Source organism: Martes martes (assembly GCF_963455335.1).
Source record: "Martes martes genome assembly, chromosome: 5".
In the NCBI taxonomy this organism is placed as follows: domain Eukaryota; kingdom Metazoa; phylum Chordata; class Mammalia; order Carnivora; family Mustelidae; genus Martes; species Martes martes.
The window spans coordinates 78,695,804-78,722,692 of record NC_137892.1 but is presented as its reverse complement, the minus strand read 5'-3'; the positions used below and the strand labels follow the sequence as shown (position 1 = coordinate 78,722,692).

The following is a 26,889-nucleotide window of genomic DNA, read 5'->3' as shown; positions in this document are numbered from 1 at the left end:
CCATCACATAACTTCAACTATGCATGGAACATTTTAAATTTTATTTTCTGAGAAGTTGTAAAAACTATTTACCTAGGCCATATCATATTCCATTCTCAGTGACCACGAAATTAGAAAACAGATCTTAGATTTCTTAAGAAAAACAGAATACCAAAATAAAACTAAAGTTAATGAGGTATTTTGAACGCAGGAGGCTCCCAGTATATCGTTGTTGCATTATGAGTCAATCTGTGAAATTTTTGAACATTTCTTACATACAAATTCTTTTAAAGAAAGGCTACTTTAAAAGAATGGGAATTGCTGGAGTATTTGTTTAAAATGCTAATTCCTGGACTTCTCATCACAAATAGTGAATCAGAGTCCCTATGCATGTCTTGAGAATATGAATTTTAAATACCTACCCCAAGAGATTTTAAAGCACATTTGAGTTTCAGAACCTCTGTTCCATTGTTTTGTGTAATGCAAAGAAGTTTCAAGCTGATTCAGATTATTATTTGCATGCCTCTGAGCCAATATCAAGTTGATTCTTTTTCCATTCTGCCTCCGATAATAATCATTTCGACCTCATGCAAAAGTCAGGAATCATTACTGGACTGATTAACTCTTAAAGGGAGAGGGGTGTCCCTAGATAGGTACAGAGAACATGGATAACAGACATCTGAGTCAAATTAGGGCGAAAATAAGTATGACAAAAGTAAGGTTAGATTTCAAAACCATTTTTGAACTCATCCGGGATGAGTACCTTTGTAACGTAAGGAATAACTGCATTAAAGAAAGCACAGGATAACTTAATAGAGGTCTCCTATCTCATTCTGTGACGGTGCTTCTGGGCTCTGGTGATGAATGTGTTCATTTTATGTGACTTGCTTTGGGTAAATAACCCAGTGCCCTATCAGCTCTCCAGCCCGCGGCCAGCAGCGCTTGTGTGTGCGCGCTAATGACGGTAGAATGTGCTTGGGGGAGGGCCTCGGGAGGGGCTGCCCAGCGCAATCGCGCCCCTGGCACTTGCTAAGAGATTCTCAGCCTTTTCTCCGCAGCTGGCACTTGAAGACTCCACGCTTTCCCTCCAGAGGAAAGAAGCCATCTATCTAAATCAGCTGTACTCTCTACGTCCCTCGTTTCTCCCTCCGCCACCCGCCACCCCCACCCCTTCCATTGTGTTGTGCGTTTAGCTCAGCTTCCTGTGTAAGACCCTAACCTCATTTGTAGGAGCGGGCGTTACTGAGAATTTCGGAACCTCAAGTTGCAATGGAGCTGTACGGAAAGGTGAGCAGAATGGAGTTCCTCCTGCATGCTCTGCGCGAAATGTCGCTTTGACGGACTTTGGGGTGGGTGGGTAGGTGGGTGTGTGTGTGTGTGTGTGTGTGTGTGCGCGCGCCTTGTCAATGCAGTTGTGTGAGTGAACTACTTTCTTTATGTGTGTGCTATGCATCACCTTTCTTCCCCGTGTTTGTTGAATCAGATTGTAAAACCACCCCACTCTGCTTATGGAAGTGTGTAAACTTTCCCGTTTCGGGATAAGGAGGTGTAGGGCGGAGAGTCCCAGAACGCAGCTCGGGTTTTTCTTGTATCGGGAATTAGCACAAGGTAGTGCGTTTCCTAACCGGAAAATCACAGTCTAGCCACGGAAATCTGTGAGTAGAAACGGAAAATTCCCCCGCTGATACGAGCTGGAGTCACTTTCTCCTGAGCCTCGCAAAGAAATTGGCTGGGAGGCTCCGAGCAGTCACGACCAGGAGCTGTTCCAAGGGAGGCGAAGGGAGGCTCAGCGGCCAAGTCTGACTGGAGGAGCAGCCGCTTTAGATGCTTGCTTGCCGGGAGTTGTAGTTCGTGGTTCGCTGGTTTGCGAGAAAAGCACGGCATGTTAAGACTACAAGTCCCAGGAGCGCGCGGGACTCCCGGCCAGTACGCGTGTGCGGCGCCAAGGAGGGGACAGCTCCGGTGCTGATGTTGGAGCCGGTTAGTGAACCCCAAGAGTGCAGAGTGTGGAACGTGGAGCGCGCGGGCTGTGCATGCTTGACCCAGCGCCCTCGCCAGCGCTGTCTTAACCAGAGAGAAAGGACATTTTGAGAACAATGAGACACGAAGCTCCCATGCAGGTGGGTCTATACAGAAAGTATGGCCTCAGGAGGAATTGAGACAGATGCTTTCTTCTCTCCCCAAGCACAAATTGTGCTCGACCTCAGGGAAGGTCTAGGCTCTGACTCGGTCTTGGGGACACCGTTGGGTTCCTCTGTGCTCTGCGGGGCTGTGATTGGGTTGTCTTGATGAGGGATAGGAGTATTTAATATCTTCCCAGGCTCCGCAGGGAAGATGTGAATGACCGTCTAAAATGTAAACCCGAGCAAACAAAAGTCAGGGGAACAGGCGGTCTGGTATAGCCATTGATCTTCCCTCCTGGCTGGCCTGGTTTGTGATCCCGGTGCAAGTGCAATGATTTTAGGTTTGGGATTGCGAGGTCTCTATAGGAGTCGGGATGGAGCGAATTCCACTTGGTTAAGGGCGCGTTAAGAAAGGCTAAGATAATGTTAGGATCCCCCAAAGTCTCTTGTCTTCAATTAGGGTCCTAGTAGTATGGGAGAGAATAATAAACACATGCCAGAGGCACGGCAGCCTTTAATCTCTATCCACAAAACTGGTTTACTCTGCGTTTCGGAGAACCCTCTCTGAGGTATCCTGAGTGGTGTGCCCATTTGTTGTACGTTCTGATTCCCCATTCAGTTAGGTTTGGTTACTTCGACTTAGGTGGAAAGATGCCTCTGCCTAAGCATGTTGCTTAGGCAGATTTTGTTTTTAAGTAAAAATGAATGGTGCTTTCTTCTTTGTATGCACAACCAGTTAGTGCTAAACATCAACCTGTGTTCATTAATCTAGCAGAGTGATCCTGTTGCCTAACAGAGAGGCACTTTATGAACGGGGCTGAGAAGAGAATGGAATACACGATTTGGAACATGTCTCTCTTGAGAACCCACCTCTGCTGCCAAATCTAACAATATAAATATTTGTTTTTAATACTTGCTTAAACGCTTCCCAGTTGTTTTCTTCACAAATCAAAGACTGTAAACATATGCTGGTTTACTTTTAATTTATATTATAGGTTATGTAATTTAACAGTGATATTAAGTGGAAAAAATCTGTAGAATTTAATTGTTTGTTGAGGGATTATATAACGGAAGCCCTCAAATTACATTATGAGTTATTGAAAATATGATTTGTTCTAAAAAACAGTGGTCCCATTGTGTATCTTCTAATACCTCTGTTTGTGACTTAGCTTTTCATTACAGACCTGATGTGAAAGGAATCTGGACAGACAATAAAGGTACAGGCTGTTGTAATCAAGATATATTGGCTTATGATAATTTTCCATTACTGGAGGTACTGCCAGGAACCAACTGGCTAAATTAATCATATTTGATTATAAATAAACATTGACAGTAGACTTTACAAGTAGATTGTTAGTATTTAAAGTCAACCTCATATATGCACTGAAGTCTATCAAAATAAATTACTAAAAAAACTACGGTGCATCTGAATTTTTATTTTCTTAGAAGAGTTGCTTAGAATGTTCACAAGGCCATTAAAATGTTATAGACTGTATGAAATTAATGCCTTAGGAAGAATTTAAATTATTTCATATCAACTAGGTAGTAGGCACTATAATTCTCTCTTTTATTCAGAACTTCAATGAATTATTGTAAAAATAGGTAATAAAATTAGTTTATTTGTGGATAAAGTTATTTTTATATTTGTATTATATTTTATTCATTGGGCTAAATTTTTGAAATGTAAAAATTAAATGTCCAAATAATATAATGAATTCTGTGTATAATTTAAGAAATCAAAGACTTTTTTCTGAGGTATATTTAATTAAGACACATTCACTGATTCCATTTAAGAAGTAAATTTTTGCTGTGATGACTCTCTATCAGGTTTTCAAATATATTATTATTCAGGGTTTCAAATATATACAATGATAGGAAGAATAAAAACTATAAACATGCTTTTATTTTCTTTAAGTGGCAAGTAATGTCTCAGTACCCTTACTTCTGGAATATAATCATTTATTCCAGGTGACTTTGATACATGAAAATGCAACAAGATAAGTAGTTGACATTTCTTTTTTTTTTCCTTTTTTTAAAAAGACTGAACCACACCATCATTTGAGATATATGCCTCCAAATTTTTTATGTAGTTTCTGAAAAATGAGTCACAAGCAAATCCTCATTTTGTAGTTCATTTATCCTAAGAAATTCTCTTCCCCATTTAAAAATGTTTAGTCCATTTGTTGATGTGAAACAAAAACAAGCTCTTTAATTGTTGGCTTCTTAATCTATTTATTTTCTTATTTCAAGGAAACGTTTAAAAATTATGTAATTTTTTTTAAAAAGCATTTGATATGCTTATATATATATAGCTTAGTGGTCTGTTCAAGGTATATGTCTTTGATATATGAATATTTTCTGAAGAATATTTCTTTCTGAATTGAAGCAAAATGAGGGATAATAATTGTTTTTTTAGAGTAACTATTAAAATAATACATAATGATATTCTTTGATATCTATATTTCCTTTGTGACTAAATAACTAGGAATAGCATTTGGTAAGTGTTCCAAATAATGGGTTAGAATTTTAATGTAGGAGATGGTCATTTTGTGTTTTCTCATTCATTGAGTCCATAAATCGTGAAGGCCAAATGAAATGGGGACTAACAGTGCTCATGACTTGAGGGCAAAACTCTGATGAACAAATTGTCATTTGATTCAAGAGCCAGAAATGAACAAATTCTAGTTTATTTAGTGCTTTGTCTGTGCCAAGCACCATTCCTTACATTCAGATCTCATTGTGTGTGTGTGTGTGTGTGTGTGAAAGATTGCTAGAGAGAGAGACACAGAGAGTGTGTGTGTGCGTGTGTGTGTGCGTGTGTGTGTGTGTGTAAAACACAAAACAATCCTAGAGGTCACCATTATCCTAATTACAGTAAGGTACTGGAGCTTATTAAGATTAAATAACTTTTCCAACATGACAGAATCAAAATCTGCCAGATTTCTGTCTAGAAAGTCCAGGTTCTTTCTTCTATTATTGTGTTCCTCAAGAAGACACACAAAGGTGATGTAAAGAACAAGGGTCCTATTGATATAGTTTGCTTTCTGTCTGTGGAATTTCAATTTCTTGCAGATATACTTATTATCTTGCAGGACCAAAGTGGGATCCATTGTCTCTCATTAAATGCTGGTCTTTAGTGTTGTTATCTATAAGCTTTTGGGTCATCTCATAAATGTATAGCCTTTGAACTATTTAGGAAATTAAAACAAGCAAACAAAGAAACATTTACCCAAAGCATGAAGCAGAGTGGGGGAAAAAAAAAGTTGTTTGACTAAAAATGAGGAGGATTGAAGAAAGAATATAGATGTATGCTAAAGATGAAGTTGAGGTAAAAGCTATAATAGATATTAAATACAGTCATGCTTTATACAAAAACAACTCACAAAGGATTATAGTCTAAATATCACTGTTTCATTTGGCTATGAAAGGACATGGCATTCTGACCAAATCTAACCTTTTGATGATCCCTTTATCTTTATAAGAAATGAAAATTTAGTCTTCACCCCTTACAGAAACAGAGAAAACTCCTAGTTGACATACTTTCTGACTCTATTTAAACAAATTCTGGAAGCATCTATCTTTCTTCTGTAAAAGAAAGTGGAGTATAGAAAGGGGCACTAACTGTAGTAAAAATAAAACTTCATGATATAAGAATCATTTTCCTTTTCCACTTTTTCAGTCTAAGAAGTTGTGAATTTATTACATGGTGTAATCACAGTTTTTCTTTGCCATTCTAAGCTTGTAGTGGAACTGGAAATTCCTTTCCTGGCCATCATATTCCAAGAAAAAAATACATTTTTATGTGAAGGAATGGGTTTTCCTAGGACTGGTGATACACAAAAGACACCCAACCTAACAAACAGTTGTGTTACCTCAAAAGTGTTGTATAGGTAAAGGATTATCCAACCATTTTCTTCTTTTTTTTAATTCATTAATTGGTTTCAGAGGGTCTACAAGAACAATCTTAGTAGGTAGCCATGACATGTGAAGATGAAATCTTTTAGATTTACTTGGAATTAGGTAGATTTCAGAATTTTTTCATTTATTTACAGTTTTTAGATATTAATGTACATTGAAATACACAAATCTTAAGTGAACAATTTTATGATTTTTGATACATGGATATACCTGTGTAACACACACTATTATAAAGATATAAAACATTTCCAACCAACCCCAGAAGTTCTTTCATTCATATTTTTTTCTAGTTAATTCCCTGACTTAAAGTTTTGACTCTTTTTTAATCATAAAGCATCTTGATTTATTCTAGAACTTTATGTAGTTCTGTGAAACGTACAATAAAACAAGTAGTAGAACATGCACTATCTACTCTTGAGTCTTTCTTATTTTGCTTAGGATAATGTGTATGGGATTAATCTATGTTGTTGCATGTATCAATAATCATTCCTTCTTATTGATGCATATTATATTTTTTTATTAATCTACCATACTTCTGTACTTGTAAAATCCATCCCCCAGTTGGTAGATTTTAAAAGGTAATTTCCAGTTTGGTCCTGTTATTGTTAAGGCTATAAGCAGTATCATATTGGTCTCTTGTAATATGCTTTCATTTCTCCTGGATAAATACCTAGAGGTAAAATTTTGGGGGTAAAGGGTAAGTATATGTTTAACAGTAAAAAAGTCAAATGGTAGTACTTCTTACTAGCAGTGGATGAGTGTTCCAGTAACTTTACAATCCTCAGCATATAGCGCCAGTTGTCTTTTTAATTTTGGTCACTTTAATGGGTGTTTTGTGGTATCTCACTGTGATTTGAATTTGCATTTTCCTGATGTCCAGTGATTTTGGCACATTTTCATGTGTTTACTGGTCATTTATATAACTACCTTTATTAAAGTTTTCTTTAACCATTTGTTCTTATGTAAGGTTGTTTTATTGTTTACTTGTAGGCCTTTACATAAATTTGAAACTAGTTCTTTGTACGATATATATATATATATATATATATATATATCGTACAAAGAACTAGTTTCAAATTTATATTTGAAACTATATAAATTCAAATTTATATTTCAAATTTATATATATATAGTCTAGACATATATATACATATATATACACATGCATATATCTAATGTGTTAATATATTAATATAAATGTATATATTTAAAAATATTTTCTGTTAGTCTGTAGCTTGAGTACTCATACTCTTAATAGTGTCTTTTGATGAATTTTTAAAAATTTGGACGAAATCTAGGTTATTCATTATAGATGGGCTCTCTCTATATATATATTTAGACTATACACTTACTTTGATTTGTTTGTCTTGACTATGTCCTAAGACCTTGCTACATTTACTTATTTCTGTGGGTTTTTTAGATTGCTTAAGAATTTCTACAGAAACAGTAGTATCATTTGCAAATAAAAGCAGTTTACTTCTTCCAGTAACCTCCTTTGTCCCCCTTTCTGTCTTATTCCATAGAGTAGGATGTCCAGTACAATGTTGAGTAGAAATGAGGAGTAGACATCCTTATCTTGTTCTCAGTCTTAGGGGGAAAGCCTTACATCTTTCACCATTTAGTAGAAACTTAGCTGTAGTTGCTTTGTTGTTGTTGCTGTTGTTATGGGTATGATACCCTTGTTATATTGAGAAAATTTCTTTTGATTGCTAATTTGCTGAGAGTATTTGTTTTTAGCATACAATGCGTGTTGAATTTTGTCAAATATTTTTCCTGCATCTGTTGTGGTAATTGCATAATGAGTGTCCTGTATCTTGTTGCTTATATTGATTTATTGATTGATTAATTTTTTTAATGGCTGTCTTGTTTATTAACATCCCCAGCTATCCCCCTGACCTTCCACCCTTCCTCTTTGCTCACCTCCTTCAACTACCACCTAAACCCTTGGAGTTGGGAATACATTTCTAGAGGGTCCTGTTTTTGTTTTTTTAAATTTTTTTAATTAACATATAATGTATTATTTGCCCCAGGGGCACAGGTCTGTGAATTGTCAGGCTTACACACTTCACAGCACTCACCATAGCACATGCCTTCCCCAATGTCCATAACCCAACCACCCTCTCCATACACCCCTTTCCCTGGCAACCCTCAGTTTGTTTTGTGAGATTAAGAGTCTCTTTTGGTTTGTCTCCATCCCAATCCCATTATATTGATTTATTTTTTAGTTAACCTGGCATTCCTTAGATAAACCCCAGTTAGCTATGATATATTGTTTTTTCTACGTATCATTGGATTCAGTTTGATCATATTTCTTTGAGGATTTTTGCATTTAAATTCATGATGGATATTGGTATATGATTTTCTTGTAATGTTTTTATGATATTACAATATTGGAGTTATGCAGGCCTTTTAAAACAAACTGAAAAGTGTTCACTACAGTTTTCTAAATGATTTTGGTGTCTAAGATTGGTATATTTGGGTTCATAAAGTATTTGATAGACTTCATAAATGAAACCATTGGAACCTGGAGTTTTCTTTGTGGAAAAAAAATTTTAAACAACTTCAGTTATCAAAATATATACAATATCTCTATCATTCAACTATTCTATCTATCTATGCATTGGTTGATCGATCTGTCATCTATAATTTATCTTCCTTTATTATATTGTGGTATGCAGAATAGCTCCCTCCCTCCTCCAAGGATATCTATGGTTTAATCCTTGAAACAATCCCTGTAATAAATTATATTACATAACAAAAGGGACTTTGCGGATGTAGTGAATGTTACACACTTTAAAATAGGGAAATTAATTTGGATTATCAGGTTGGTCCAGTCTAATCACATGAGTTGTTAAGAGCAGAGAAGTTTCTCTGGCTGTGGTCAGAGAGATGTGGAAGAAGGGAAAGTCAAAGATTTGAAGCATGAGACTTGTTAGCTTAAAGATGAAGTCAATACATTAAGAAAATAGAAATCTCAGTCCTACAACCACAAGCAAGTGAATTCTACCAACAACCTGAATGAGCTTAGATGTAGAATTTTCCTCAGAGCCTCCAGGTAAGAACCAATCCAGCCAACACATTGATTTTGGCGTTGTAAGGCCTTAGCGGAGTGAGCGGTGTACCCAGCTGAGTCACACTATGTCCAGACTTCTGACTCATTTAGTTATTGGGTGCTGTTTTAAATATCTGTTATAGCAGCAGTAGAAAACTAATTATGCACATATATGTTTTCTATTTCATCTTGGGTCAGTTTTGTTAAATTTTATTTGTTGCCTAATTTTTCAAATTTACTGACAAAGTTATTCAAAATATTTTATTATTTAATTTTTCTAAGATCTATAAGGATATCTCCTCTTTAATTTGTATTTTTGACAATTTGAGTTCTCCTCCTCTCTCTTTCTCCGTATGTTACTAGATGTTTATCAATGCCATTATTATCCTCAAATAACCTTTTTTAACCTTTGCCTTTGTAAACGTTTTTGTTGCTTATTTTGTATTTTATTGATTTGGGCTATTTATTTATTTGTTTATATAAAATTTTTAAAAGATTTTTTAAAAAAAATTTATTCATTTGAGACAGAAAGATACAGAGAGAGAGAGAGAGAGAAAGAGACCACGAGCAGGGGGAGAGGCAGAGAGAAAGGATGAAGCAGGCTCCCTGCTGAGCAGGGACCCTGATGCAGGGCTCAATTCCAGGACCCCGGGATCATGACCTGAGCTAAAGGCAGGCGCTTAACAACCGAGCCACCCAGGTGCCCCAGATTTAGGCTTTTAAAAAATAAGTGTGTTACTTATACTGTAGTAGGACCTTTTCTTTATCAGTCTCCTTAGAGTAGAAATTTAGATCACTGAGTTTAAATATTTCATTTTTTCTAATAAACATAACCATGTAAAATAATAAATCTCCATCTAAGTACTACTTTAGCTGACACTCATAAATTTCTGAGTGTAGTATTTGCATTGTATTTTATTTCAAATTCTTTGCTCCTTTCTTTGTGATGTTTTCCTTAATCCATGGGTTTAGGTATGTTGTTATTTTCCAAATATCTGCTTATTTTCCAGATATTTTATTGACACTGATGTCTAGGTAGTGTCTTTTGCTACCAGAGAATATACTGTTTAAGATTTCAATCTTTTGAATTTTTGGACTTGTTTTTATGCCAGCATGTGGTCCAACTTTATGAACACTCTATGTGCATTCTGCATGTGGCATGTGAGACACGATCATTGATGAAGCCAATTAAATCATGGTATTGTATGGTGTTGCTAAAATCATACATATTCTTACTGATTTTGGGTCTAATTACTCTATCAATTACTGAGAAAAAACCCCAATTATGATTGTTAATTTATCTATTTCTCCTTTTAGTTATTTCAGTTTTTACTTCATATTTTTGAACTTCTCTTATGAGATATACACACTTTGTAATTGTGTCTTCCAAAAATTTTTCCTTTTTGTTATTGTGAAATGTTCCTTTATATCTCTGGTAATGGTTCCTTGTCTTAATGTGTATTTAATCTGATATTAATATACTCTTGCTTTCTTACCAGTGTGATATATATATATATATATATATATATTCATACTTTCACTTTTAATTTCTATGTGTCTTTATATTTAAAGTATGAATCTTGTGATCAGAATAGAGTTGAGCCTTACATTTTTAGCCAGTCTGGAAGATCTCTGCCTTTTAATTGAATTTTTTGTCTGTTTTCATGTGTTATAGTTATTGATACGGTTGGATTTAAAGTTACCTTTTTGCTATTTGTTTTTTATTTATTCAATGTGGATTTTTGTTTCTCTGTTTCTTCTTTTTTGTCTTATTTTGCTTAATTACTTAATTACTTACTTAATTCTTAAGTATTTCATTTTATTTCTTCTGTTGGGTTTTTAATTATACATGTTTGCTTTTTTCTTTGGTGTTTATTCTAAGGACTATATTATGTGTCTTCAACTTGTAATATATTCTATGTAATATTGTATTAGTTCACATAAGTTACAGTAACTTCTCAATAATAGAATTTCATTTACTCATCCTTTGTGAAACTGTTGTCATATATATTACATCTGCTTTTGTTACAAACACTCTACATGGTTTTATAATTTTAGCTTTAAACAATCAAAGGTTTTTTTAATAGAAGAAAAGAAAAACATATGTATCCATTTTTACAGTTGTCCATCACCTATTTACCATTTCTGGTGAAATGGCATTTGCCATTTCTATAGAAAGATTTGAGTTTCTATCCTGTGTCATGTTCTTTCAGCTTGAACAACTTCCTTTAACATTTCCTGTGGTACACATCCACTGGCAACAAATACCCTCAGCTTTTTGTTTATCTCCTTATAGTTTGTATTTTCCCGACATTTTTTTCTTTTTTTAAAAATTATTTTTATTAACATATAATGTATTATTTGCCCAGGGGTACAGGTCTGTGAATCATCAGTCTTACAAATTTCACAGCACTCACCGTATCACATACCCTCCCCAATGTCCATAACCCAACTCCCCTCTCCCTACCTTCTCACCCCCAAGCAACGTTGTTTGTTTTGTGAGATTAAGAGTCTCTTGAGGTTTTTCTCCTTCCCGATCCCATCTTGTTTCATATTTTCCATCCCTACCCCCCAAGCCTTCTGCCCTGCCTCTCAAATTCCTCATATCAAAGAGATCATATGATAATTGTCTTTCACTGATTGACTGATTTCTTTCAGCATAATACCCTCTAGCTCCATCCACATTGTAGCAAATGGAAAGTTTCATTTCTTTTGATGGCTGCATTATTTATATATATATATATATAGATAGATATAGATATATGTTCATATATATATGTATGTGTGTGTATACACACACACACACACACATATATGTATATCACATCTTCTTTATCCATTCATCTGTTGATGGACATCTAGGTTCTTTCCATAGTTTGGCTATTGTAGACATCGCTGCTATGAACATTTAGGTGCACGTGCCCCTCGGATCACCACATTTGTATCTTTAGGGTAAATACCATGTACTGCGATTGCTGGTCATAGGGTAGCTCTATTTTCAACTTTTTGAGGAACCTCCCTGCTGTTTTCCAGAGTAGCTGCACCAGCTTGCATTCCCACCAACAGTGTAGGAGGGTTCCCCTTTCTCCACATCCTCACCAAAATCTCTCCTTTCCTGATTTGTTAATTTTAGCCATTCTAACATCATGAGGTGTTATCTCACTGTGGTTTTGATTTGTATTTCCCTGCTGCTGAGTGATGTGGAGCACTTTTTTTATGTGTCTCTCGGCCATTTGGAGGTCTTCTTCAAAGAAATGTCTGTTCATGTCTTCTCCCCATTTCTTGATTGGATTATTTATTCTTTGGGTGTTGAGTTTGATAAGTTCTTTCTAGATTTTGGATACTAACCCTTTATCTGATCTGGCTATTTGAGGTCTTTTCTGGTTCCATATAAATTTTGGGATTAATTGTTCCATTTCTTTGAAAAAAATTAATGGTATTTTAATAGGGATTGCATTAAATGTGTAGATTGTTTTAGGTAGAATACACATTTCACAATCTTTGTTCTTCCAATCCATGAGCATGGAACATTTTTCCATTTCCTTGTGTCTTTCTCAGTTTCTTTCATGAGTACTTTATAGTTTTCTGAGTACAGATTCTTTGCCTTTTTGGTTAGGTTTATTCCTAGGTATCTTATGGTTTTGGGTGCAATTGTAAATGGGATTGACTCCTTAATTTCTCTTCTGTCTTGCTGTTGGTGTATAGAAATGCAGCTGATTTCTGTGCATTGATTTTATATCCTGACACTTTACTGAATTCCTGTACTAGTTCTAGCAGTTTTGGAGTGGAGTATTTTGGGTTTTCCACATAAAGTGTCATATCATCTGCAAGGAGTTTGACTTCTTCTTTACCGATTTGGATGCCTTTAATTTCTTTTTGTTGTCTGATTGCTGAGGCTAGGACTTCTAGTACTATGTTGAATGGCAGTGGTGATAATGGACATCCCTGCCATGTTCCTGACCTTAGCAGAAAAGCTCTCAGATTTTCCCCATTGAGAATGATATTTGCTGTGGGTTTTTCATAGATGGCTTTTATGATATTGAGATATGTACCCTCTATCCCTACACTTTGAAGAGCTTTGATCATAAAAGGGTCTTGTAAATGCTTTTTCAGCATCTATTGAGAGTATCATATGGTTCTTGTTCTTTCTTTTATTAATGTATTGTATCAGATTGATTTGTGCATGTTGAATCAACCTTGCAGCCTGGGATAAATCCCACTAAGTTGTGGTGAATAATCCTTTTAATGTACTGTTGGATCCTGTTGGCTAGTATTTTGGTGAGAATTTTCACATCTGTGTTCATCAAGGATATTGGTCTGTAATTCTCCTTTTTGATGGGGTCTTTGTCTGATTTTGGGATCAAGGTAATGCTGGCTTAATAAAATGAGTTCAGAAATTTCTTTCCATTTCTATTTTTTGGAACAGTTTCAGGAGAATAGGTATTAATTCTTCTTTAACTGTTTTGTGGAATTCCCCCTGAGAAGGTGTTTGGCCCTGTGTTCTTGTTTTTTGGGAGATTTTTGATGACTGCTTCAATCTCCTTACTGGTTATGGGTCTCTTCAGGTTTTCTGTTTCTTCCTGGTTCAGATTTGGTAGTTTATGTCTCTAGGAATGCATCCATTTCTTCCAGATTGTCAAATTTGCTGGCTTATTGTTGCTCATAATGTGTTCTTATGGTTGTATTTCTTGGGTATTGGTTGTGATCTCACCTCTTTCATTCATGATTTTACTTTTTGGGTCCTTTCTGTTTTCTTTTTGATAAGTCTGATCAGGAGTTTATCAATTGTATTAATTCCTTCAAAGATCCTAGTTTTGTCAATTTGTTCTACTGTTCTTTTGGCTTAGAAAGAAATCTGTTTCATTGATTTGTGCTCTGATCTTCATTATTTCTCTTCTCCTTCTGGGTTTAGGCTTTCTTTGCTGTTCTTCCACCAGCTCCTTTAGGTGTAGGGTTAGGTTGTGTACTTGAGACCTTTCTTGTTTCTTGAGAAAGGCTTGTATTGCTATATACTTTCCTCTCAGGACCACCTTTGCATGTCCCAAAGATTTTGAACAATTGTGTTTTCATTTTCATTTGTTCCCATGAATTTTTAAATTCTTCTTTAATTTCCTGGGACCCATTCATTCCTTAGTAGGATGCTCTTTAGCCTCCATGTATTTGGGTTCTTTCCAACTTTTCTCTTGTGATTGAGTTCTAGCTTCAGAGCATTGTGGTCTGAAAATATGCAGGGAACGATCCCAATCTTTTGGTATCAGTTGAGACCTGATTCATCACCCAGGATGTGATCTGTTTTGGACAATGTTCCATGTGCACTAGAGAAGAGTGTGAATTCTGTTGCTTTGGGATGGAATGTTCTGAATATATCTGTTATGTCCATCTAGCCCAGTGTGTCTTTTAAGGCCTTTATTTCCTTGTTGATCTTTTACTTGGGTGATCTGACCACTGCAGTGAGGGGGATATGTTAGAGTCCCCTACTATTATTGTATTACTGTCAATGTGTTTCTTTGATTTTGTTATTATTTGGCTTATATAGTTGGCTGCTCCTATGTTAGGGGCATAGGTATTTAAAATTGTTAGATCTTCTTGTTGGACAGACCCTTTCAGTATGATATAGTGTCCTTCCTCATCTCTTATTATAGTCTTTGGCTTAAAATCTAAATGATCTGATGTAAGATTGCCACCCCAGCTTTCTTTTGATGTCCATTATCATGGTAAATTGTTTTCCACCCCCTCACTTTAAATCTGGAAGTGTCTTTGGGTCTAAAAGGAGTTTCTTGTAAACAGCATATCAATGGGTCTTGTTTTTTTATCCATTCTAATTGCCTGTGTCTTTTGATTGGGGGTTTAGCCCATTTACATTCAGGGTAACTATTGAAAGATAGTAATTTAGTGCCATTGTATTGCCTGTAAGGTGACTGTTAATATACATTGTCTCTGTTCCTTTTTGGTCTATGTTACTTTTAGGCTCTCTCTTTGCTTAGAGGACCCCTTTCAATATTTCCTGTAGGTCTGGTTTGGTGTTTGCAAATTCTTTTAGTTTTTGTTTGCGCTGGAAGCCTTTTCTCTCTCCTTCTATTTTCAATGATACCCTAGCTGGATATAGTATTCTTGGCTGCATAATGTTCTCATTTAGTGCTCTGAATATATCATGCCAGTTCTTTCTGGCCAGCCAGGTCTCTATGGATAAGTCTGGGCCAATCTAATATTTCTACCATTATATGTTACAGATTTCTTGTCATCAGCTGCTTTCCATTTTCTCTTCGTCACTAAGACTTGTAAGTTTTAGTATTAAATGGTAGGTGTGGACCTATTTTTATTGATTTTTGAGGGAGATTCTCTGTGCTTCCTGGATTTTGATGCTTGTTCCCTTTGTCATATTAGGGAAATTCTCAACTATAATTTGCTCCACTATACCTTCTACATCTCTCTCTCTTTCTCCTTTTTCTGGGATCCCAGTTATTCTTATATTGTTTTGTCTTATGGTATCACTTATATCTCAAATTCTTCCCGCATTGTCCAGTAGTTGTTTGACTCTCTTTTGCTCAACTTCTTTATTTTCCATCATTTGGTCTTCTATATCACTAATTCTCTCTTCTGCCTCATTTTTCCTAGCAGTAAGAGCCTCTATTTTTTATTGCACCTCAATAATAGCTTTATTGATTTAAAGTTGGTTAGATTTTTGTTCTTTCATTCCTCCAGAAAGGGCTTTTATTTCTCCAGACAGGGTTTCTCTAATATCTTCCATGCATTTTTCAAGCCCAGCTAGCATCTTGATAATCATCATTCTGAACTCTAATTCTGACATATTACCAATGTCCATATTGATTAGGTCCCTAGTCATCAGTACTGCCTCTTGTGTTTTTTGTTTTGTTTTGTTTTGTTTTGTTTTGTGCTGAGTTTTTCAGCCTTGTTATTTTATCCAGATAACAATATATGATCGAGAGAATAAAATATTAAAAGGGTAACAAAGACCTCAGAAAAGTATATTCTAACCAAATCAGAAGAGATCCAAAACTGGGGGGAGAATAAAAGGGGTAAAAAAAAAATCTATCTATTTATATATCTATCTGTCTATATATATATATATTTATTATACTGGTGAATAGAATGGGGCCACCCACTTGATTTTGGGTGTATTCTGGTCTCTTAGAAGAAACTACCTTCCAAATTTTAATGAAAGAAAAATTTATATATATAAAAAAATATGGGTAAACATGATGAAGGGATGGAATATGACTGTAAAGATGAAAATTTTAAAAAAGATTCAAAAAAAGGAATTGATAACAGAAGTTGGTTTGGAAAAAAAAAAAAAGAAAGAAAGAAAGAGGAGAGAATGTGATCAGGCTAGAGACTAGAACAAAGCCATGTGTTAGATTTAGGTTATGTTTTGACCTATTAGAAGAAATTGTATCCCAAAGTTTTAAAGAAAAGGAAAACCCTATATGTATTTAAAAAAAAGGTTAAATATAATAAAAGGATAAGATATGGGTATAACAATGAAAATATTAAAAGATTTTTTTAAAAAGGTATTGTTAAGATAAAATAGTTAAAAAACGTTAAAAGAGGAAAGAGGAAAAGTTAGAAAAATAGAATAAGAAAAAAATTTTTAAAAATTAACTTTGCAATACTACAGGATCATGGGAAAAAAGCCATGAATTCTATGCATTGCTTTCCCCTAGCTCTGGAGTTCTGCAGTTCTTGTTGATTGCTGAAGTTGGTCTTGGCTGGATGTTCTTGCTGATCTTCTCTGGGGGGGACATGTTCCAGTGATTCTCAAATGTCTTTGCCCAAGGCGGAATTGCACTGCCCTTGCCATGGGCCAGGCTAAGTAATCTGCTTGGTTCCCCTTCGGGAGCTATTGTACCCTGAACGCTTTCTGTGCAGCTTTGGAGGTCGGGAATGAAAATGGTGGCCTTCCAATCTGGCCCAGAGGAGCTGAGAGCTCGGGGCCCTACTCTTCAGCGCACCCTCAGAGAAAAGCAGTCAATCCCTTCTGTCTCCCTGGTCTCCAGCTGCACTCTGTGCTTCCCTGGCCTGTGGTCAAGCGTTTCTGTCTCTGGCACTGGCCTCATTTGGAGTCTCTAAACCCAGCAGATTCATGCTGCCTACACCTGCGCTGCTCCTCCCAGAGGAGGAAAAAGGGGGTCTCTCTGGATCTCACCCTTGTGGGGGTCCCAGCTGGAAGAGCAGTGGCCTGATTGTGCCTCGGATCATGGTTTAAGGTAACTCTGAGCTGAGAGCCCCTCCTCAGCTCTGTCTCTATAGCTGGCTTCTCCACTCTGATACCTGGCAGCTCTGCCACATTCGGACACCCCCAGTCTTTCTTTGACCCCATGGGACTTAAGACCTTACTGTCCGTGTGACGGCTCCACCCCCGCTTAGCCTCTGGAGCAATGTCCCTCAGTGGAGCAGACTTCTGAACCTTCTGATTTTGTGCCCTACTGCTCCACTGCTTGCCGGGAGCCGGCCCCTCCCCCATGGTCTATCTTCCCGTTGCTTCCGATTCACTTCGCCACAAGTCCTACCTACCAGAAAATGGTTGATTTTCTGTTTCTAGAATTGCTGCTCTTCTCTTCTATCTCCTGTTGAGTTTGTAGGTGTTTGGAACAGTTTGATAACTATCTAGCTAAATTCCTAGGACCTACTGAGATTTTAGTCTGCTACTTTTCTGCCATCTTGCTTCCTCCTCCTATTTTGCCTACATTTTTGAATGATAGTTTTGCTGCATATTAAAGATTTAGTTGCTTTTTTTTCCCCCCTTTCAGCATTTTAGGTTATTTCATTGCTGACCTCCATCATGATGTGAAGTTAGCTGTTCTTCATATTGTTGGACCCTTCTTTGGTATTTGTCCCTTTTTCTGTTTTCTATTCAACTTTGAATTTGAACAGTTTGTCTGTAAGGTGCCTAGATGTATTTTTCTTTGTATTTAGTCAGCTTAGTGGTTGAGTGAGGTTCTAATCGATGTAGGTTCATGTTTTTCACCAAATTTGAAAAATATTTATGTATTATATCTTCAAATATTTTCCCATCCCATTATTGACTCCTTTTTCCATCAGAGGCTCTAATTGCATCTATATTAGACTTCAGATACTGTTAAAAAATCAATGAGGCTCTATTAATTTTTTTCTTTCTCTTAAATTGTGTAGTTCCTGTTGATTTATCTCAAGGTCATGGACTCTTCTGCCACCTGTGGCTTTTGTTAAGCCCACTGAAGTACTCTTCATTTCAGTTAACTTACTTTTCCTAGGTTTAATGCTGGCTTCTTTTACAATAGAAACATGTTGTCAAGAAAAGATGCATATAAGCCCTTGAGATGAGATGTTTGAGTACTGGAAGCGTTTAATCGGATTTATTTCTGGTATTGTGCAGAAACCAAGAAAACACTGTGAGCTTCTCATAGAAACGGTGAGTCAGAAATGTAAATAATAATATTAGTGATTTGATTATTCCATGTAGATTTCTGGGAAATATATTATGTTTACATTTTAATTTCTATCATTGTATTTTTATTCTTTAGGGCCTTTGCCATGCTACATTTTTTCCTTTGTGTTTGAAAATAAAATTGTGGGCTTTATGACACTTTCAAAAATTTGAACAAAGTGTAAAATTGTAAAAATAAAATAATTAAATAATTTTAAGAGTTGCTTTATCTTGCCAACCAATATATTCCTTAACATCTTCAACTCTGTAGAAACAAAATGCCTTTTCAAACACCAACATGTTTCTGATTGGTTTGAAGCATTATGTCAGTTTTATTGGCGTCAGGAAATATTTTTCTGTCCACTAAATGATGAAACCATAAGGGTGAATGTTCTAGATCTTCAGTTGTTCAGGGAATGGTAGAAGACACGGTCATGGTTCCCTGAAATACTCTCCAATAAGGTGATTGAATTGGATCCAGTGTTAGGAACTTTGATCCAACAAGCCTTAAAGAGTCTTATTTTGTGCCTACTTGACCCCCTGACTGAGAAAAACCTGGCACCATTATCATTTTGCTTCTACATGGTCAGTTTTTATGGTGTGGGAACCCAAATCATAATGTAATTTTAAGATGTAAGGCATTGAGCCTCTCATTGTTAGTCTGCCTGCTTTTAGTTTACTTTATCCATCAAGGATATTGTTAGTCTTTCAGTGGCTCAGATGCATGTCTGAGTCTCATCTACTTGAGAAACTTGCAAGCCAATGTTGATAATTTCTGTTTCAATGGCCATAGCTTTAAGAGCCTTATAGGACTCGGAGAAAGAATCTATGTACCAATTAACACAATATGACTCTCATCTCATACTCATCTATGGTGGTTGCAATGAAAAATGGGTTTTCTTGGTTGTCTTTTGAATGTTGTAATTCACCAAGCACTTGTTTGAGTGGTAGAACTGATGAAAATGGACAACAGGAATAGTAGCGATAGCTTTTGAAAGAAAAGCTGGGATGATTGTGGCTACCAAAATCCCTCTGTAAGTCATTCTAATTGGTGAACCTGCACAGTATAGAAACACAAGTGCATAAACTAATAACCCACCAAGTTTCTCAAGAATGGTTTGGATGGGAAAAAAGAAAAAGAAGATGAAGAATGGTTCAGATAGTCCCTTTTTGTCATAAGTGCATGGACAGTAGGCTATTTATGCCCCTATATGTGACCTACCTTGATGAGTGTTAATAAAGGATTTGGAAGAAATCTTCATAGCAAATCTCTGCAGGTATTTTTCAAGGGCTTAAGCCTTTAAAATAACTTTTAATGTTTTTCAATGTTTAATATTTTTTAAATGTTTAATGTTTTAAAAAATTTTAGTGATAAAAATTCCTTGGGTAATACATATATTAATATTAAGATCTAGGCTTTTTTCCCCCAGTGGGAATTTTTAGAGTATTTTACTAAGTATTTTTAAGAGAGGCTTTTCATTATACCACAGAGTACTGGGTTTATCTATTCTGTTTAGTTTTTATTTTCTTCTCAGGAAGAGGTATTCTTACAAGAGATATTCTTTATTTTGTAGTTTTAGCTTGGACACTGGCCTCCTGAATCTGTCAGGTGCTTTCTTGTGGAGTGAGGGGAAGTAAAGTCCAAATGTATGTTATTTTTAAAAATGACCGATTGAGACAGTCAAGGCCAACTCCCACAGAGCTGAGCAGAATAGAGCCACATGTGCTCTGAGAACATGATTACTGCTTCTTACGATGCCATGCCTGCTCATACTCTGATGGAAACTCACAGTGAGTTATATCACTGGCCCTTAGAAGGCTCTGGATCTTACCATAGCTAAGATAATTAACACATTTTCCAGAAATCAGCTTATCTGAGCAGGCTGGGCATTCTAGAGTATAGACTTCTTTGCAGAGTCAATATCATGGTGATGAGATCTCTTGTCACTCTTGGCAGAAGGGGTGTCTGGTGAAGAGTGCTAGGATCCCATTTTCCACATCCTGGGGTTCTTAGCTGAAATGTCAGATTACTCAGTCTCCCCTTACATGTATCCCTGATACCTTGACAATGTACACCTGCCCTGGCTTCCATGTGGACATTTGCTAATCCAGTGAATTCTAAACCCAAATGGTCAAAAGAATCACATGGGATGCTGAAAAATTATAGATGCCTGGGCCCACGTTGGACATTTTAATTCTGCAGAATTCAGGTACAGTTCCCCAGTTTTGGGACTCTCAGATCTAATGTATCTTATGAGAATTTAGTTTTGTATTCCTGAATAAAAATGAGTTTTCAGCCATTCCCCCGGTTTGCACGCCCTAGTCAGTGTGACCAACAGTCTTAGCTTTCTGGTTTTAGCACTGAAAGTCCTGTAGTGTCACACTCGGGAAAACAGGGGTAGTTGGTCACTCTAGCCACACCACATAATCAAGACACCTGGCACAGGACTGGAAGAGATTATGCTGAGTGAGTTAGATCAAGCAGAGAGAGTCAATTATCATGTGGCTTTACTTAGTTGTGGAGCATAGAATAACATGGAGGACACTGGGAGATGGAGAGGAGAAGTGAGTTGGGGGTAATTGGAGGGGGAGATGAACCATAAGAGACTATGGACTCTGAGAAACAAACTGAGGGTTTTGGAGGGGAGGGGGGTGGAGGGTTGGGTGAGCCTGGTGGTAGGTATTATGGAGGGTACGTATTTCATGGAGCACTGGGTATGGTGCATAAACAATGAATGCTGGAACACTGAAAAGAAGTAAAATAAAATAAAATGAAAAAAAAATCAACCATTAAAAAAAAAAAAAAAAGACATCTGGCATCTCTAATCCCAAGGCCATTTCAAGTTCTGTAGGTTAAGAATTACTATACAGACATGAGATGCCCTTTTTTCCGGTCATTCACTTCCAAATCCCAAACTTTCTTGCTTTTTCTTTTTTGCTTCTCTTTTTTAATATGGAATTTCCCTTTAGTGAAAAACCCTTGCCATTGTTTTAGAAGGTTTTGGAGAAAGGATAGAGATAACCAGAATGTATGCATGATACTATTTTTATGTATGTGTATTTATCTATGTTTATATATACATATGAAAGCCTCTTAGTGAGTTCTCACTTTGAAATAATGGTATTGTGGACTTTTAAAAATCTATTATTATTGGGGGCACCTGGGTGGCTCAGTGGGTTAAAGCCTCTGCCTTCAGCTCAAGTCATGATCTCAGGGTCCTGGGATCGAGCCCTGCATCAGGCTCTCTGCTCGGCAGGGAGCCTGCTTCCCCCCACCCCCCTCTCTCTACCTGCCTCTCTGCCTACTTGTGATATCTTTCTGTCAAATAAATAAATAAAATCTTTTAAAAAATATATTATTATTGAAGTACAGTTGATATATAATATTGCAAAAGTTTAAAGCATATAACATATTGATTTGATACATGCATGTATGGTAATATGATTACCTCTGTGGAGTTAGCTAACACCTCTATCAGGTCATAAAATTGTCATTTCTTTTATGTGGTGGTAACAATTAAGATCTAGTGTCTTGGCAACCTTGAAGTGTATGATACAGTATTGGTGTTATGATGGTATTGTTGACTTTGATGATTTACCAAATTTACTATCAGAAATTAGGTTGAACTTCACCTAAAGCCAATGCTAAGGCAACACAAGGGAGTTTCCCACAATTCCTTTGCATTCCTGGTGCTTCCTTTCTCATGCTTATCTTACCATTGTATTACTTGAATTCTGCCCCTTTATTAGTTCATACCTGAAACTCGGCTCTCTCCCAGTTTCTACAAAAGCCCATTCATGCCCAAGTTTCATGAGGTTAGTAACTCCCTAGAAGTTATTGGGTGGCCCCAATATCACAGGATGGGTCCTGTCACAGGGCATATGGCCATTGACCACATTCCCTTTCCTACAGCCTCTCAAGACCACAGAACACTTTTATCTGCACACAGGGAGGTAAAGGTATTTTGTGGTATTTTGATAAGTGCTCTTTGTTCCATGTCATAATATTTGTAATGAAAGAGTAAGGAGTTTATCTCGGTAATTATGAAACTCTACAGAGTGGAAGTGTTGGGCGTCAAACCTCTTGCCTCTAAGGTTAGGAAATGAGAGGAAGCATATTCTATAAAATTGACCATTTCTATTTTCAGAGAGTAGCATCAATGTTAATTGCAGAATCAAGTGAATGGCTTTAATCAAGGATCTAGCACATGCCAAAATTTTTACTTTCATGATCTTACTACAATTCCTGTTTTATAGGCGAGGAAATTATAGATTAGCAGAGTTGAAAAAATAACAAAATATCAAAGACCTTGACCAAGTTTACGCAAGTAGCAGACCTGGGATTCCTTCTCAGGCAACCTGACCATAGAGTATGTGCTCTTTACCCATATTCACATCATACCAAGAATATAGAATTTTCTTTTTCACAGATGTATCTGCATGTACATAATTTCAGAACTGCTGGAAAAGAAGTGGAATCTTGTTTTCCAACCTTTATGCTGTGATTTATAAGGCATAGATTACTAGTAGTTAGTATAATCATCAGCATCACAGGACTGCACTAATGACCCTCTGGCTTCAGCATTCATGAAGATGTGCAGGCACTGCTGGGACCAGGGCTCTGCTACATTGCAGCTGTCAGGATTACATCCTACGTGTCTGGAGAGCTCTCTCAGCCAGCCATGTGGTTCCCTTCCCAGAAAACCTTGTTTACACTCTTCTCTCTGTGGCCCAGGCATCCCCTGTACTGTGCTGCAGCACAGTCCCCGTACAGGTGCTCTCTCCCTCTGGAAATCCTCTGTAACTACACCAAGAGTGAACTCCAGTGTGGGCTGGAGAACAGTGGTCTTTGACACTAGTAGGAATAATTTTTACATGGCTTGATACTCTTTATTGTTCTGTATACATCTAGATTTCCCAGAAGATTCAAAAACCATTATAATGAATTTTAAAATATATCAAGATTAGATCATGACTTTTTTCAACAAAGGAATAGATTTTTTTTTTTTCTAGAAGCAAAAGAAGAGGTAGTGTTACCTCTTCCAGTAGTCTCCTCTGTGGTTGAAACTTGAGGCTGTTAGTTTGGCAAAGAGAAGAGTGAGCAAGCTGAACCCATAGAGCTGTAACTCTTGAAGAACACATTTGGTCTAGATGATGAAGGCTCAGCACATGTGCTGAGAGAATCAAGAGACCCTACTGAAAAACAAGGAATCCTCTACCTAAATTTCCTCTCAAATACTCTGGCCTTAATTTCTTCTTCAAAATGGGGATAAAGACTTTCGGTTTCCACTCCAGTGCATACAGAGCTTGGAAGTTGTTACTCTCATCCTCACACAAGAAAAAAATGAAACAAAATGAAAATTACCAACTCTTAGATTCATCAGAGAATTGAGGTCACAGAGAAAAATGCTGCCCCTTACATGGGAGAGACCAATAACCTGATAAAGTTTTCACAAATTCTTGGAACAGAAACTCCCATGGGAACCAGTACTGGAGTAAGAAAACCTAAACTGTAATTGATGAGTCACTGTTGGCTCAGGGTAGACAAGTCCAAGAGTTAAAGCTCCAGGGGGTGCAGTTTCAGGGAGGACACACTTGTTTGAGTTTCATCCTCAGGACCCCTGCCAAGTTCTCACAGTGAGGGTTAGAGAAAATCCCCTCATGTTTTTGGCAGGCGAAGGGAGAAGGGACCCTTTTCAAATACACCCAGAGCATACTGTTTTGATAATATGGGGTTACTAATAAATATTGATATCCTGGGGCAGTGAAAGGATGAGGTATGATGATGTATGGAAAACACGTAGTACAGTGCCCATAAGGGTTGTTATGGAGGTGATTTTACCATCTTTCTGTGCATAAGCTGAAAGTTCTACTCATCTATAAGAGAAGCTGTGTAGGAGATGGGGATCCAGAGATGGGCTGGAAAAAGTACCTTAAAATGTCATAGCCTAAGCAACACCTTTAAAATATGCAGTGATTTCCATCTTAGAAGCATTACTATCATTTGGCATACCATCCTATATATTCTCCCATGAGTCCCATGAAGAGTAATTCACTCCCTGCTGACATGAAGAAGAGAGACAAGGGTGATTGCTGAAGTCTGCCCTACTTTTCCAGGCCCTTTGCTTCAGAGCCAGGGTTAGAATTTGAATTATCTAATGCCTTGGCTGTTTCCAATTTCCTGGACAGCATCTTCTCAGCTCAGCGGTGATGTGTCCACAGTGGCATGAGCAGTGTTTTATTGCTTCTCCACTGGCTCGTTCCAGAGCCAAGAGCAGCAGACACACACACACACAAACACACACACACAGAAATTGCTGGCCAGAGACTGCAAAGAGCATCACAATTCTGGTCCATTCTGAGAGACAAACAGGGAGGCAGCAAACTGTGCAGACCAGGATTTCTCCAGGAGAAATCACGTGGGGGCCAGATGACGGATATTTGGGAATCCTAACGTTTCATATTTTCCTTGTTGATTTTATTTTTATTTTTTTAAGATTATTTATTTATTTATTTATTATTTATTTATTTATTTGACAGAGAGAGAGATCACAAGTAGACAGAGAGGCAGGTGAAGGTGGGGGGGGTGGGAAGCAGGCTCCCCACTGAGCTAAAGCCCAATGCGGAGCTCCATCCCAGGACCCTGGGATCTTGACCTGAGCTGAAGGCAGGGGTTTTAAACCACTGAGCCACCCAGGGGCCCCTCCTTATTGATTTTAAAATTTTAGTTTTGACTTTAGAGCTCTCAGGAATAATTCTTTTTATTATGATTATCCTTTTTTTCCCAGGCAACGATGATTAAGATTTGAAATTACTTGATGTATTTCTCTACTTCCAATACATACGTCCCATCCTCACTTTCATCCTTCCAGTTTCCAAGAACTTCATGTCCTTTTCTGGATGATTTATCCATCTTTGTTCATCTTCCCATTGACCCTCAGGCTGTTATCACTAGTAGTGGTGAGAATGTAGTACATTTCGAATGACTTCTTTTTGTTTTTCTCATGAGATCCACAAAATAGCTTAATGTCATTTAGATTCTTAAGTGCCCAGAAGAATCCCTGGAAGTAATTTGCTTTTCCTGTTTATTCTGAAAAACAAATGTCAAAAATTCTGAAATAATCTGTGATTGCATGTGTTAGTTAGAGGTAATCTGTTTGGTCCCTAGTTAGTAGGACTTCTGGGGAAACTAGGATTAAAATTAAAACTGGCACATCAATTAAATCCAGGATTTGTTCACCTGCTGTTGAACCAAAGCACACCTAATGAAACAGCACAATGGATTCTCAGTGCACCAAGTCCCAGAGGTTAAGGATCTGCTTTAAGTTTGCCAAATTCTTTGATGACATGTTGTAGAGGTCTCATCTATAGATTTATATATATTCAGTGGGATAAAAGGTTTATTGTTGTTTGTCTACAAACTGATTACCATTTTGATCAGAGCCTTAAATGAATATGCAAAATGCATACTAATCAAACTTGGAATGGCATAAATCTGGAAGGGATAGCCAGTGTTTTGATGAAAGGACATAAAATTATCAGATCAGTATTGAATTATAAATCAAAACAAACAAGAGGAAATGTAACAGGGTACGTATAAAGGTTGGCATTTCCATGAAAGAAAATCAATTACCCAAGTATGGAATGGGAATAAGGAAGACCTATGTTTATTACGGTTAATGTGAAAAATGTCCTGAGCATTTGAGAAGACTTAAGTGAGCTGTGATAAAATATAATAGTCTCATTTTATTCTGCACTGTTGTATCTGGAATATTGTGACAAATTTTGGGAGCCACACATGGGACTTTAACATCTGGAGAGATGTCAGTTAATCTAGCAGGATGTGGGGGATTTTTCCAACATGACTTCTTGGGGAAAAGGGGAAGGCAGTTGGGATCATCCAAGAGAGAGATATAGGGAAGGAGATTTCAACTTTAATCTAAGAAAGAAATTTATAACAATCACAGTTGTTCAGCAGTGGATTATGGTGCTTCACAACCTCGTAAACTTTTTGTCACTCTGTGTGAAGGGCCTGGCTAGAATACTAACCTGAAATCCTGAGATGCCAGCAGAAGGGACTCTTGGAATGAGTAGAAAGTTGGACTATCTTGAAAATGCTTTCCAACTCCCTGATTTTTTTTAATTAATTCAAGATTAATGCAATTTAAAGAGTCATCTTTTTTTAAAGAGTTATCTTTTATATATATTTTATGATATCTGATTTACTTTCTAGGAGGTTACTTCATGTGTACTCACGTTTCAAATATCAGCTGTATTTTTCCATGAAAACTATGAGAATGTTCACATGACTTAGTATTTAGAAGTGTCAGTAAATTGACATAGTGAAGACAAGTGTCTTTGACATTCATATGCTGTCAAACCACTTCATTTCT

The 26,889-nt window shown here is 36.9% G+C and overlaps 1 protein-coding gene across 2 annotated transcripts in view; it reads left to right on the top strand.

The window, feature by feature from the left end:
- Nucleotides 1–931: 931 nt before the first annotated feature.
- RAB3C (RAB3C, member RAS oncogene family) overlaps nucleotides 932–26,889 on the top strand; it is a 290,830-nt gene continuing 264,872 nt past the window's right edge. The window contains exons 1-2 of one of the 2 annotated variants that reach the window (XM_080804616.1): nucleotides 1,199–1,266; nucleotides 18,351–18,481. In XM_080804616.1, the coding sequence (XP_080660742.1) occupies nucleotides 18,395–18,481 (87 nt within the window). In that variant the 5' untranslated portion in view covers nucleotides 1,199–1,266; nucleotides 18,351–18,394. Of the gene's footprint in view, nucleotides 1,267–18,350; nucleotides 18,482–26,889 lie in introns of both variants that reach the window. The other variant, XM_080804617.1, reaches the window with a different exon arrangement.